The sequence below is a fragment of the Salvia hispanica genome, chromosome 2 (assembly GCF_029641045.1).
Source record: "Salvia hispanica isolate PSC_SH4W2 chromosome 2, Shi_PSC_v1, whole genome shotgun sequence".
Taxonomy (NCBI): Eukaryota; Viridiplantae; Streptophyta; class Magnoliopsida; order Lamiales; family Lamiaceae; genus Salvia; species Salvia hispanica.
Genome location: NC_142693.1, coordinates 56780950 through 56795555, shown reverse-complemented (window position 1 = coordinate 56795555; position 14606 = coordinate 56780950). Strand labels below are relative to the sequence as shown.

The window sequence follows — 14606 nt, the reverse complement described above, 5'->3', positions numbered from 1 at the left end:
AATCACATTGTTAAATTAATTGAAAAACGAGCCAACTTAGCATGAGAATATAAAATGTATTTTATAGTAGTTAATGGTACTTAATTATTCGGAAACACGTCATTTTTGAACGTCAGAATAAATAATAGAGATTTTTTAAGAAATTTATTTCAGTCTATTTCCGGTATGATTAACCAAGGATGAAAGGGTATGCTTTAGATATACAGCAATATATTGGATGACATAACTTATATTGTAATAAGTCCAAAATTTGGAGTTTTTTGAGTTAAGAGTTTTGTTTGTTCCGATATAAGTATATAATTTTGTATGCAACCATCGAGAAAGAACATTTAGTAGTAATATGATTTTAGTTTCATAAAAAGACACCAAACTATAATAAATGGGGGTAAATGTTGAAAACTAATCAAAATACAACATTTAAATGGAGGAGGGAACTTCATAATAAATTTCTTGTAAATGTAGGTTGTACATTTTAAGTCTATGAAGAGAAAAAATCATATTTTAGGAATATGGATAAAGAAAAAATTACATATATAAAGTAAAATGAAGGTTTTATGAGTTTTTTTTATATCTCGCTATTATTTTATGATGTCGTTATTATAATACATGCAAAATTTCTTTATAATTGTAATAATTTTCTTATTTGATTAATTGAAATATACACCCACACCGGAAAACATTCCCTTTTTACTAGTATGTCACATGAAAGACTTTTCTCTCATTTACACTTTTCTTATAAATATTTTAATAATTTCACATTTTTAATTAATTAAAAATAATAATAACCATTTAAATCATGAAGATTATTTGTCAAATAAACGTCTTTTGGTCATCAACAGGGACGGATCTATTTACACTCTACAAGGGGCAAATGCCCACCTCAAAAATATTTACTTGTGCTATTTTGATCAATATTTTTAATTTTTTTTAAATACCTTTATAAATGCCCCTTCTCAAAACCTTAAAATCTCTTTGTATAAGAATTTTGTCCTACTTATAGAGATTTTTTGGCTCCGTCTCTGGTCATCAAATACACTTTATATGCAATTTTTTCTTATCCATATCCTTGAAATCATTATTTTTGCAGGGACTTAAAATTTGGTGAAGTCTATTTTCCATGGGCTAATTTTTAGCTCACTTTAAACGGAAATCGGCTTTGTACCATTTTCGGACATGAGTAGTTCCCAATTGAAAAGTAAGTTGACAAAAGATCTTCAACATCGGCGAGGATTAAGCCTCTAATCCAACAGATAAAAAGTCTCAACACTTTTCTTACATAGTAGGTACAGAAAGTGAGATAGTCCATGCATGTATGCATAAGTGTTGGAAAGACAAGATTTAAACTAGCCGTTATTCATTTATTGTAGGAGAGTTTCTAAGTAGTAGAGAGTTCCTATGTTGTGTAGAGTTCCAATCTTCATTTATTGATGTACTTGAAGAGTCTCAAAAATCCCTATAAATATTAGGGTGATGAGCAAATTTAATACACAACAACAATAGTGAAAAACATACAAGAAATATTCTCTACTCCAAAATGGCTATCAAATCTTCATCTACCTCTCTCGATTACCATCTTAAAGATGGTATTAGAGCAGGATTTCCATTTGTGGAACTCAGAAAAATGTCATCATAGTCCCAGATATACCTTTCCCAACCTTTTGTAAATCTGCAAAACCAACAGAAACAAACCATGTCAGATTCTGACGGTGAAGAATCAAAACCAGCCCAAATGGAGTCCATGGCAGATCTGGCAACACAATTTGCCGAATTTCTGAAATTCATGGAAAACAAATCAGGAAGCAGATCAGGAAACAAATCAGAAAACTCCACAAAGCAAGAGTCAACCCAAGTAGAATTTTTGGGGGATATAAAGGTGGAAACCAAACTCAATGGGGATAATTATTCCCTCTGGGCCAATCTGATGGAGAGAGCCATAGGCGGAAGAGGACTGACTTCTCACAATTCTGGAGTTTCAAATCCTCCTCCGTCCGACGACCCCGGCTACTCAAAATGGCAGCAACGGGATCACTGTTGTTTTAATTGGATCATCAGCAATCTGGAAACAAGCTTGGTGAATGAAGTATCGCAATACAAAACTGCCAAAGACCTATGGGAAGGCCTGGCAATAACATATGGAAGTGGAGCAGATCCATTTCAAGTGCATGACCTGCACAGACAAGCAATGGCAATGAAGCAAGGAGAAATGAGCCTGGAAGCCCTCTGGAACAAATTTCAAGATTTGTGGCTGTCTATTGATACCAGGGATCCAAATCCTATGGATAGTCCAAAGAGCATTGACAAGTATAACAAGGTAACTCAAAGACACAGACTTTATCAATTCATATGGGCCCTAGATGAAAAATACGACAAAATCAGAAGAGAAATACTCAACCAAGATCCTTTACCAAGTGTTCGCAAAGCTTACGGAATGGTAAGAAGAGAGGCAGTTAATGAGAAGGTGCTCAAACCAGAACCCGAGCCTGCCGGAATCGCCACTGGACTTGGCGCCTTCGATCGGAGCCGACCATTCTCACCACCAACAAAATTCCCACCAAGTCGGAGACAGGATGAAGAGAGCAAGCTTGTTTGCTCACACTGTGGAGGAAAGAAACACACACATGAAACGTGCTTCCACCTCCACGGATATCCCAAATGGTGGCTAGAAATGAAGAAAGCTCGACAAAATGGCAAACGTGGCGGCGGAGGAGGCGGCGCCAGTGGCGGAAATGGAAGGGCAGCAGCGGTAATTGTGGTAGGAGGCGACAGAGCCACCTACACCGAAGGAACGGTGAGCGGGGTCGGCAACTCCACAGGCGGCGGCGGCAACTCCATCACACCGCCGCCACAATTCCCAAACGGCGGCGGTGTCGATACAGGCGGCAACGGCATCACAAACCCGATTAACATCGCCATCTCTTTGGGGAGAAACTATTCAGGGGGAGGGAGAGAACAACCAAATGAATCTGTCAGTCCAAAATCCTGTCATAGAATTTAGTCCAACGGAAGGAGTCAGCAGTACCATCGAGCAGTCCAATTCCCAAGAAAGTAACACCGCCCAACTATCTGACCCGTCTTTGACTCCTGAGGTAAATTCTTCTGATCTTAATATTGGTACTTCACATGAAACCCCTAACAGTGACAGGAGTAGTACTGATGAGCCACCCATGGAACAACATACAAGACAGTATGGATTACCTCACAGAAGCACGAGGGGTATTCCTCCCCGGAGATATTCGCCAGATTGGAAAGGGCCGAAATCTCGATACTCAATTTCAAATCTAACACAGGGTTACCTCACAGAAATGGCTAGGGCATTTGAAGCCGCACTTTATGAAGAAGAGGAAATTCCTCAATCCTTCGAGATGGCGATGAAACATAAGCATTGGAGAGAAGCTATGAAGAAGGAGATTGATGCCTTGATCAAAAATGGAACATGGGAGAAATGTACTCTACCTTTAGGAAAGAAACCTGTAGGTTGTCGATGGATCTTCACCATAAAAAGGCGTGCAGATGGTTCAATCGAGAGATACAAAGCAAGATTGGTAGCTAAGGGATATACTCAAGTATATGGAGTAGACTATGAAGAAACATTCTCTCATATCGCCAAACTGAACATTGTAAGAGCCCTTCTCTCTGCTGTAGCATGTAAGGAATGGCCATTATACCAGTTTGATGTTACAAATGCCTTTCTTCACGGAGAGCTTGAGGAAGATAAGGAAGTCTACATGGAGGTTCCCCAGGGTGTTATGAGGAATTCGGAAAAAGGCAAGTATGCAGACTTAGAAAAACTCTATATGGGTTAAAGCAGTCCTCCAGAGTATGGTTTGGAAGATTTTGCCAAGCAATGTTCAAGCACGACTTCAAACAGAGTCATTCAGATCACACACTCTTTCTAAAGAAGAGAAACGGAAAAATAACATGTTTGATTATCTATGTGGACGACATGATCATAACAGGAGATGATAATGAAGAAATCCAAAATCTAAAGGAGAGTCTCTTCAAAGAATTTGAGATGAAGGATTTGGGAGCTTTGAAATACATTCTAGGAATTGAAGTGCTAAGATCCGGGCACGGAATATTCCTGAGGCAGAAAAAGTATGTTCTTGATTTGCTAGCCGAAACATGTAACACCCCCAACTCTTTAAAAACGGGTGACGCTACCAATTTACTAAAATACGAATTTCTTCTATTTTGAAAATTCAGATATTTAAATGGAAATAAGAAAAACGGAAACGATTTTATAAACTTAAAAGAAAAACATCATAGACATTATTTTTTTTTATAAAAAAAAAAAACAATTTGAAGAACACTAATAAGAATATTTTTCCCAACATCAGAAATATGTGTGTGTAGGTATCTATGCCAAAATGTATCACTATGTTAAAAAATATAGATACTTCATCCAGCAACCAAAATAAAATATCCTGCTTAATCGGATTGAAACCTACATCATTCAAAATATAATAGCATAAAAGTTATCAAGTTTACTCTCCAACCAATTCACTTTTACCCAAATACCAAAAGGTCTACTAGTCAAACATAGCGGCTGGGAGACCGTGGACCACGTTGACTGCTGCCCCATCACCGACTCCTTAACCTGAAAAACATTAAATAACGGGGTGTGAGTATGCAAGCACACTCAGTGGGGAATACGCTGCAAGCAGTTATAACCAATTGTGTAATGAATCATAACATAATGGACCATCTCAACTTTGCTGACATCTATATGAGACTAGTCTCGGTCCCTCGTGGACCTGACCCCTCGTGGGCCTGCCCCTCGTGGGCTATTGGTGGGCTGTCAGCGACCCATATGATCCCTCGTGGATCTGACCCCTCGTGGGCCCATAAGCTCATACGAATGACGCACGACACAACAATGATTATAATCATGTAACCACTTTGCTTACAGATAAAGTAAACCCCACCTCGAAAGCTGAAATTCAAAATAACCTCCTCAAGCTTGGTTTAGGTTGTCCATCCTCGAGCCTTGGATGCGCCACCCCTAGCACTTAAGCATTTTAACTTAGTCTTTAAACTCTCAAACTTAAACTTGACAAATTAAACTCATTTTAAACTTGGAACAACTTAATCTTCTATTTTAAAACACATAACCAAACAAGCATAGCAAAATAACTTCCAAATAAACAAACAAAGAATCATAATCCACTTTTAAGCAATTCTTTTATCCAACATAATATTAACATAAGCTTTAACACCTATACAATTTCATTCAACTCACAACACACTCCATTTTAATCAACTACAACAATAAATCCAAACAAACCATCAAGTATAAAAGCTGTCAAACTACTCATACGATCAACTGAAATAATTCACAAAACAATACAAAACGGTATTAGACAATTCCAAGAAAAATCACACATCCTCCCTACATCATTATTTAAAGCATATCTCAAGTTCATAATCATCTCACACCAATAGGTTACTCAAATAAAATCAACAAGAGTTACTCAAATAAAATCAACAAGAGCACTTTCACTACTACTATTCACAGCAGAAAGCACTAACTTTGGAAAATCATTCCGCTCGACTCATAAGTCGAAAACCAACGAAACCAAAAGCAAAAGAAACATATGAAAGTCAGGTTTATGAGGATTAATTTTGAGCTTGAAATTCCTTTTCGTTTAGGATATATGATTACTTTTCAAGAACCTGCCAGAAACAGGGCAGTCCTTTTAGAAAAATCATAATAAATCGATTTGAACTTGGTTTAAGCTGAATTTTGGTGACAATGCAGAAGACATCTAAGGATAACTTCTGGTAAAATATGAGCCGAAAATGAATTCATTTGGTCTGTCAAATAAACCCCGAAACCCACTGTTTAAACAGTGTACTCATTGGCTATCAAAGACATTGCTCCAAAGTTAATTTTCTTGATTCTAAAATAAAAGTATAGTTTCAAAAGCATCAACACAAATCAAAATCAAGCATCCCTTTGCATCTAGGGTTTCAATAATCCTACTAACTAAATGAAAATTGATTCAAACCATCACCTCATACAACTTCATCCCCAACTACCAAGTAAAAGAAACTAAAACAATCAACATAACTAAAATCCCCAATTCTAGACAAAACATAAAAATTCTCACTTTTAGACATTGACAACTAAAAAGCACAAAGCTTGAAATCAAAACCACAAACATCAACTTAGGAAGTGAGATAATCCAAAGAGGAATTCAATTTCTACCTTAATTCGCAAGAAACTTGAGTTTGGGGAAACAAAGCTTCAACCTTGAAATCCCTTAATGGAGGTTAGAGAAGATGGAGAGGGAGAGGCTGCGAGCAAGGAGGGGAGGGCCGATTGCCGGCGGCCACGGCAATACCGGCGGGTGGCAGCCGGTGATTTCCGGTGGCTGCAATTCCATCAAGCCGGAGGAGAGTGATGGGTGCAAGTGTTTAGCCGTGGGTAAAATGATGTTCGGTGTGTTTGATGTCTAGTGTGTATTAGGGTGTAGTGTGTGTGTTCTTAAATTATGGTGTGTCGTGTAGAGTGTTCTAGATTAGTGTAGATTTTTATTTTTATCAATTCCTTTTTCTATTTTCTTTTTCTTATTGTAACTATCAAATGGACATAAAAATCAACACAATTAATTTTATTGTTCAAACATGTAGAAATTTTAAAATCTCAGTCACTCTATTAAGTGCAAAACTAACACACAAAAAGAGCACAAGATGAAATATGAATGATATTAACCAAATTCTCTATATTCTAATTTCAAAATTTCAAGTCTCTAAAACCACTAATTTCACCCAATAAATCAAACACGAACACTTAAACCTTATTTATTTTGCTAAGGCGCATCTTCGATCAAGTAGGACAACCTGTAAAACATTTGGAAAATCAAACTCATTAGTTCAAAACGTTTATACCAAAAATCAATTGACAGTTAAAATAATCCCAAAAAATACTTTTGAATATACCCAAAACATATAATAGCTTCTTTTTATAAATTAAAAAGATGTGGGGTATTACAAAACAGGCTTGTTAGACTGCAAGCCCGCTGAAACTCCAATGGTACCAAACCACGGGTTGAAGATTGTGGATGGAGCTAAACATACTGACCGCGAGAAATACCAACGATTAGTTGGGAAGCTCATCTATCTTTCTCACACTAGGCCCGACATCACATATGCAGTTGGAGTTGTCAGTCAATTCATGCATCAACCTCAAGAAGACCATATGGATGCAGCCATGAGGATTGTGAGGTATTTAAAGGGAACAGTCGGCTATGGAGTTTTCTTAGAAAAAAAGGAGGACTTGGAAATTGATGGTTTTACCGATGCTGATTGGGCAAGCAATCCAGTTGACAGAAAATCCACTGGAGGATATTTTATCTTTGTTGGAGGTAACTTAGTTACATGGAGGAGCAAAAAACAGAAAGTCGTAGCCCTTTCAAGTGCGGAAGCTGAATTTCGAGGGATCAGAAGTGGCCTAATGGAGATACTTTGGCTCAGGAGATTGCTAACAGAGATTGGCTTTCCTCCTACTCGGAAAAGTCAACTGTTTTGTGACAATAAAGCAGCGATCAGTATATCAGAAAACCCTGTACAACATGACAGAACTAAACATGTCGAAGTTGATCGTCACTTCATTAAAGAGAAACTCGAAAGCGACATTATAGAATTTCCATTTGTCCGATCTGAGGAACAACTTGCAGACATACTTACCAAGGCGCTGAGTCCTAAAGTTTCAAAGAATTTCTTGGCAAGTTGAGTATCGGAGATACAGTCGCTCAACTTGAGGGGGAGTGTTGGAAAGACAAGACTTAAATTAGCCGTTATTCATTTATTGTAGGAGAGTTTCTAAGTAGTAGAGAGTTCCTATGTTGTGTAGAGTTCCAATCTTCATTTATTGATGTACTTGAAGAGTCTCAAAAATCCCTATAAATATTAGGGTGATGAGCAAATGTAATACACAACAACAATAGTGAAAAACATACAAGAAACATTCTCTACTCCAAAATGGCTATCAAATCTTCATCTACCTCTCTCGATTACCATCTTTAAGAATAAGGAATTCATATAGTGTCCGTTCGGTTCTCAAGATAACTTTTATCTTTTCCATTCACACTTTTTAACCAAATCTTAGCTAACAATTGTAGATTTGAGCCTGTTTCAGCCTATTTGAATGGACTCATTTTCCCCTAATCTCATGACTAACCATCTCACCCCACCCCCTACCTACTAATTTGTCCATCTCGCTCTCCTCATTATTCTCCTCTCCACCCTACTCTACTACCATGCATAAGACTAATTTAATTCTAGCCAAGGTCTATTTTAGTGTATCTTAAACTTCATCTCAAGATAATTTTGTTTCATAAACCGAACAGCCACGTAATAGAAGAAACTGGACCATGATCATATTTGTCATTAACGTAAATAAGAAGAGTCCAAGAATTAAAATAAGTAGGAGTAATATATGAATGCGTAAGAAAATTTTGGCAATTTCCGAATTTGCAACCAAGTTAATTACTAGTATGATATAGTAATTGAGTATAAAAATGTACGTTTAGATCCAATTTATAAGAAAAATAATGGTACATAAAAGTTGGCGCCACAAATATAGCCGGTAAGTCTCTTTTCGTCTATCAAATATGTCTGATTCGTCTATCAAATTAAGAAACCATTATTAATCTTCTTTACCATGAATAGTTAGTCTTGAAGCCAAAGGTATCAAATACATATTCTACCAATACTTTATAAGAGTTTGAATCGTATTCTCAAGAAATTAGTGTGGTTAAGAGTTAATTAGACACTGCCCAAAGAATCAAATGATCAATCAGGCGAATATACTATGATACTAACCAAACAAGAGAAAAACTCAAACCCAAAAGACTAGCATGTTAGGAGAGACTTCATTTAGTCTATATACCTCACATCACTTATTCTCACAACTGATGTGAGAATTGAGTCCATAACATTCGACATAACATTCGGCCCTCCTTTAAGGGCCAACGTCCTTGTTGGTAACGACCACCATTCCGAGTCACGGCGGATTCTTTGCCCGAACACCACTCCGAGTCGGCCCCAAACGTACTCGTTGGTCACGGCGAGTTCGTTGCCCGGCCACCAATCCAACCGGACCGGCCGGTTCGACCGGCAGCTGGTCCGGTCCGGTTTGGCCCCTAAAACCGTTAGTTTATTAATCCGCCTTGAACCGCCAGAACCGGCCGGTCGGACCGGTTGAACCGGAAATCGGGAACCGATTTTTATGTTTAAAAGCTTGTTTAAAATATGAGACTAGAGAGGATTGAACCCTAGACCTCTAGGTAAGAAACCAACACCTCTACCACCCCACCACATGGTCTTGAATGAAATATTGTGAACATTAATTATTTTTATATATTAACTCTATAATTTTTTTTCCACACAAATTAATAATTTGTGTTTAGTTTTATACTTTAAAATAATTTTTAGTTTTCATATGTTTAATTTTAATTATAAGTCACTAAATTTTATTTTTTATTGATGTAATATATATATTATTAATATAGTTTATTACTCCATATTTACTAAATATTACTCCAAACTTACTATTAATTCAAGTTTAATTTTATGTATTAACTAATAATACTATTATAGTATATATTTATCCAAATTAACTAAAAATTGATGTTTAGTTTTATATATTACCTATAATATTATTTCACCACATAAATGTTTTGAGATAATATGAATTTTATCTATTTATTATATGTAAAATATGTACTCTTTTTGCTACATTAATTAAAAATTTATATATTTAATAAATATTTAAATTTTACCATTCACTTACTTTAAATACTCTTAATATTTAATTTTCTTAAAGTGTTTAATATATATTTTTGTTATATGTTAATATTAATTGTAATATATTACCCACTAAATTTAATATATTTTGTAAGAGTATATTTAATTTTATATTTGCAAGGTAAAACGGTTCAACCAGTGATTGAACCGATCGGACCGATTAAACCGTGAACCAGTAGCCTCACCGGTTCACCGGGCGATCCGATTTTAAAACATTGCTTTAAACATTGTGTGTGTGAGAGAGATTATTACCAAGAGAGCCTCATTAACACGATAATCGACAAAATAAACACTTACTACTATTTGGAAATTAGATTAACCTTTTGTCTGTTGTGCTTAAATGAATTCATAAGTGCATACGGTTGTTTTCAATTCCAAAAAGAAATTGTCAACTTATATTTGACTTTGTGTTTTCAACTTATGTTAAACATTTGTTACTCCGTTCGTCCCATAAAGATTGTCCTATTTTTTTATTTCTGTCCGTCCCACAAAGTTTATCCCATTTCATTTTTACCATTTTTGGTAGTGGACCTCATATTCCACTAATTCATTCCTACTCACATTTTATTATAAAACTAATACTTTAAAAATAGGACTCACGTCCCATCAACTTTTTCAACTCACTTATAATTACATTTTTTAAAATCCGTGCCGGGTCAAAGAGGGCTATCTTTATGAGACGGAGGGAGTATTTTTTAATAAAACAAACCTTAAATTGTTGAATAAAGCTGCCCAACCGCAATATGGGATTTACTATAAAATGATATTGGTTTTTATGTAGGACTGTAGGAGTATAAATTAATTCTATTCAATGCTCAAAAGTCAAATCTGCTTTCATATCTGCATTTTCTACCTATTTCAATACTACTACTGCTCTTAAGGTTAATTTATTCTTTACTAAATCACTATGATAAATTGACAAGACAGTAGTATAACTTAATAACATGGCATATTGTTTTCCCAGCTTACGTAAGCCCAAAGGTGTAGAGAAAGGTAAAAATGACTACAAAGCTACTAAGCAATTAAGTCATACATTAATTTTGTTTATATAAGCGTAAATGTTACTTTTACTCCTAAATAATTAAAACATTCACTTTTTTAAAAACGAGTCCATAAGAAATGTAAACGTCGTCGAAGTAGTCATTTTTTTTACGATTCCGTCAAAAAACTAACGATTAACACTAATTGCACAGTGACATGACTGTTAGTTTTTTATGGAACCGTAAAAAAAGGACCACTCCGACAAAGATTTTCTTTAGATTTCCTTTATTATGGATCTATTTTTTTAAAAAAAATATTTTAAACCAAATTCATATTTTGGTTATGTTTAGAACAGACATTTCCTCTTTACTTTATATAATTGTCAAATTTACGACACAATACTTTTTATTTTAACATATTAGCACCCAGGGAATATTTTGTGTTTCAAAATTAGAGTGGGCTGGTACCAAAAATCTCTCTCTCACATACACACGTATGCCTACATAAATACTCTATTTATGACATTGCATGCGGATGTGATTTGATTTCCCTTTCTTAGTTATCACATTATAAATTATTGATTTTTACTTTTAAATATAATCAAAATAATTAATCTTTCTTACTACTACTTTACTATATTTTGTTATTAGGGTTCATTGGTGCACACCCGAACTCCACAATACATTAGTATAATTTAACAACAATAACATTATCTCTTGTCTCTTATCTGTCTCTTATTTATCTCTTCATTTCACTTTTCATGGGTTCCACACCACTTTTTGTTCCGTCTTTTATTTAAGAGACATCGCCTACCTACAGCTCTTGTGTTCACTATTTGTGGATCACACTGTTTCAATTTCATTTTATTTTCTATTTTAATTTATTTATTATAAAATATAATTAAACTATTTTATCAATTTAATTAAAATACGAGAATCATTAAAAATAAAATATTCACACATAAATAAAACTCTCAAATTAATATTCAAATGGATTATTGTGAAATTAATTCCTATTTATATATCTTTTTCCTTTAAAATTAATTGCTTTTTGGAAGAATATATTTTCTTTTTAAAAAATAAATAAAAGATATACATTTTCAATATACTTTTTCCTCTTGGAGATCATCTATTGAAATTGGGTAGTCCATATATGATATATTTCTTGCAATTCTCCAATATGAGATATGATTTGCATCCCGATATTTATCTTTCCTACTCTATCATCTCATCTGCTTTATTTCCTTTTCTAAAATTTTGTAAAAAGAAAAATCAATAACCAAGTATTACTCCAAATTCCTAAATAGCAGTAGAAGTGTATTTAAAGCGAGGGCGAGTTGAGTATATAATTACACAAAGGAAGGAGAAGAAGCAGCATTAAACTTTTCATCTCCAATCCTGTGTTTAATTGAATCAAAATCAAACATTTCATCTTCTTAATTTTTTTTCCCACACATGGATAAGCAGATTCTTGATTACATACTCGTCCCGCTGGGTCTGTTAATAATGCTATCCTACCACCTCTGGCTCCTCCGGCAGGTCCTCCGCCGCCCATCCACAACCGTAATCGGCATCAACGCCGCGAGCCGGCGGGCGTGGGTGGGCGCCATGATGGCCGACACGGCGAAGAACGGCATCCTAGCCGTGCAGACGCTGCGCAACAACATCATGGCGTCCACCGTGCTGGCGTCCACCGCCATCATGCTCAGCTCCATCATCGCCGTCCTCATGTCAAACAGAAACGGCAGCGGAGATGAGTTTTCTGTGAAGTTTTTATCGATACTGGTGTGCTTCCTGTTGGCGTTCATGCTGAACGTGCAGTCGATAAGATACTACAGCCACGCGAGCATGCTGATCAACGTGCCGACGGCGACGGGGGATTTCAAGACGGCGGAGTATGTGTGCCGGACGGTCAACAGGGGGAGCTATTTCTGGTCGGTGGGGCTGCATTCCTTCTACGTTTCGTTTCCCCTGTTTTTGTGGATCTTTGGGCCCATTCCTATGTTTGTCTCGTCTCTTGCTCTGGTTTTCATGCTTTATTTTCTGGATGTGGCTGCTGACATCACTACTGTCTTCACTACTTCTGCGCCTCAACACTTGGACTACTCTGTTGCTTTGGAGAATGCTGTTTAGTTTTTTTTTTTATTAGTATGAATTATGGTTCTACTAATTTGCTCAATTTCAGTTTTTGTTTTTGATTGGACTGTTGAATTGGATGATTGAGAGGGATGGTGTAGTAGACATGATTGGGATTGCCCTAATTTACACATGGTAAGGAGCTTCTCTATTAAAGAGGGCTATCAATTACATACTAATCACATGATTTTTTTCCCTAATCATATTATACGGTTTCTATAATCCAACATGGACCAATTTAGATAATACTATCGTTTAACATACCTTATAGTTATAGAGATAGCTCCGATATCTTTTAATGAATAAGTCATCTAGTTGTAGTTTGCTCGATTTCAATATGTTCGTCGATCGACTGGATTAATTGATTGGATTGGACCAACTTAATCATTACTGTTTATCATCATCTTAAAGAGATGGCTTGGATTTTGGTAAACTTGCACATTTTGTCTAAGAGCATAGTATAAAGGGTGATTTTACTCCCACCATTTACGCTAAATTCAAATTGAAAAGAATATTCTTTATTGTATATTAGTACATGCTGAGTTTGAGATTTGAATATTACTGTATACAAATGGGCATGCATAGGAAAAAGATACAAAAGCTAACAATAAATGTCGCACCTTTCAACAAAAATAGGAAGACGAAATAATGCTCTAATTTAAAGCGCACCGAGTGCATGAAAGATTCGAATCATTCAATGCAATTAAATTGAGTAATCAAACAAAAAGTAGAGGTGTGATACGTGCATATATTTCCTCATATCTATACTAATTACTTCCTCCGTCTCGGCTAAGATGACACATTCCTTAGCCGACACAGAGTTTTAGGAGTAATTGGTTAATGTATTTAATTGGAGAGAGAAAAGGTGGGTGGAAGTATTAAAATAGAGAGAGAAAGAAAGGTGAATATTTTAATAGGGGTAGGAAAAAGTGGTTGAGTGTATTAATTAGAGAGAGAAAGTTTCTGAAAAAGGAAATGTATCATCTTGGTTGGGACAAACTAAAAAGGAAAACGTTTCATCTTAAGCGGGACGGAGGGAGTAGTTAGTTTTGATCTAACGTATCAATTATCATTGAACGAATGAATAAATATATGAATTTACGTCTCTTATTATTTTTATTTTATTTTACGCACTTTGTTTAAGCTTGAGTTGTCGGATTCCGCCTCCATGACTTCTCTTTTATTTCTTTTATCGTCTCCGGCTTCGCGATAAAGGTATCGTGATAAGGGAGATACCCTTATCAAGGTGCATCAGTACTCGATATATACACGATATACAAATCTGCATTGCACTAAACTTAATGTGAATCTTATAAATTGAAGACTCATGAATTGCCTCGGACTTATTCTTGTAAATAAACCCAACAAATAAATAAGATAAACCAAGAAATGGAACAAGAAAAATGGATAAAAGGATAGAGGAAGGATTAATGTTATGAGTTAGGTGAAGAACAATAAAGAAATCCCAAAGGCACTTTCACATACAAACACCAAATGACTCCACAAACTAGCAACACAAGAACTAGCAAGCATACCTTTACAATCAACCTTAGCCTAGCAAAAGATCGAATGCAACCCGAAGGAATTTGATAAGTCTTCAAAAGATGAAGAAGGTGAACTCTCAAATATGGAGAAGTTGTCTCGTACAAATATTCAAAAGTTGCTTGAAATGAACCCCAG

At 35.6% G+C, this 14606-nt stretch overlaps 2 protein-coding genes, 1 long non-coding RNA gene and 1 pseudogene across 3 annotated transcripts; 2 read left to right on the top strand and 2 right to left on the bottom strand.

Annotated features, from left to right (window-relative positions):
• Positions 1-1398: 1398 nt before the first annotated feature.
• On the bottom strand, positions 1399-6501 carry LOC148932709 (uncharacterized). The gene is made up of 4 exons (XR_016135966.1): positions 6209-6501; positions 4926-5002; positions 4511-4597; positions 1399-1666 (listed from the first exon to the last, which is right to left on the bottom strand). It is a non-coding gene; the product is annotated as an uncharacterized LOC148932709 (long non-coding RNA).
• Positions 1623-3803, top strand: LOC148932710 (uncharacterized). The gene is made up of 2 exons (XM_089063755.1): positions 1623-2885; positions 2989-3803. The coding sequence occupies exons 1-2, from the start codon at positions 1691-1693 to the stop codon at positions 3801-3803; spliced, it is 2010 nt and encodes a 669-aa protein (XP_088919881.1). The 5' UTR covers positions 1623-1690.
• A 311-nt stretch (positions 6502-6812) lies between the features above and the next one.
• On the bottom strand, positions 6813-8022 carry LOC148932708 (uncharacterized; annotated as a pseudogene).
• Positions 8023-12220: 4198 nt separating this feature from the next.
• LOC125202820 (uncharacterized) lies at positions 12221-13057 on the top strand. The gene has a single exon (XM_048101296.2). It carries the CDS (start codon positions 12246-12248, stop codon positions 12921-12923), a length of 678 nt encoding a protein of 225 aa, XP_047957253.1. The 5' UTR covers positions 12221-12245; the 3' UTR covers positions 12924-13057.
• The last annotated feature ends 1549 nt before the right edge of the window (positions 13058-14606 follow it).

What these genes read in the sequence shown, in the direction of transcription:
- LOC125202820 (XM_048101296.2), top strand. Translation starts at nt 12,246, where the DNA reads ATGGATAAGCAGATTCTTGATTACATACTCGTCCCGCTGGGTCTGTTA.
- LOC148932710 (XM_089063755.1), top strand. Translation starts at nt 1,691, where the DNA reads ATGTCAGATTCTGACGGTGAAGAATCAAAACCAGCCCAAATGGAGTCC. An exon ending in TGTCGATACAGGCGGCAACG is followed by an intron (nt 2,886 to 2,988) that starts GCATCACAAACC and finishes ATCCTGTCATAG; the next exon opens with AATTTAGTCCAACGGAAGGA.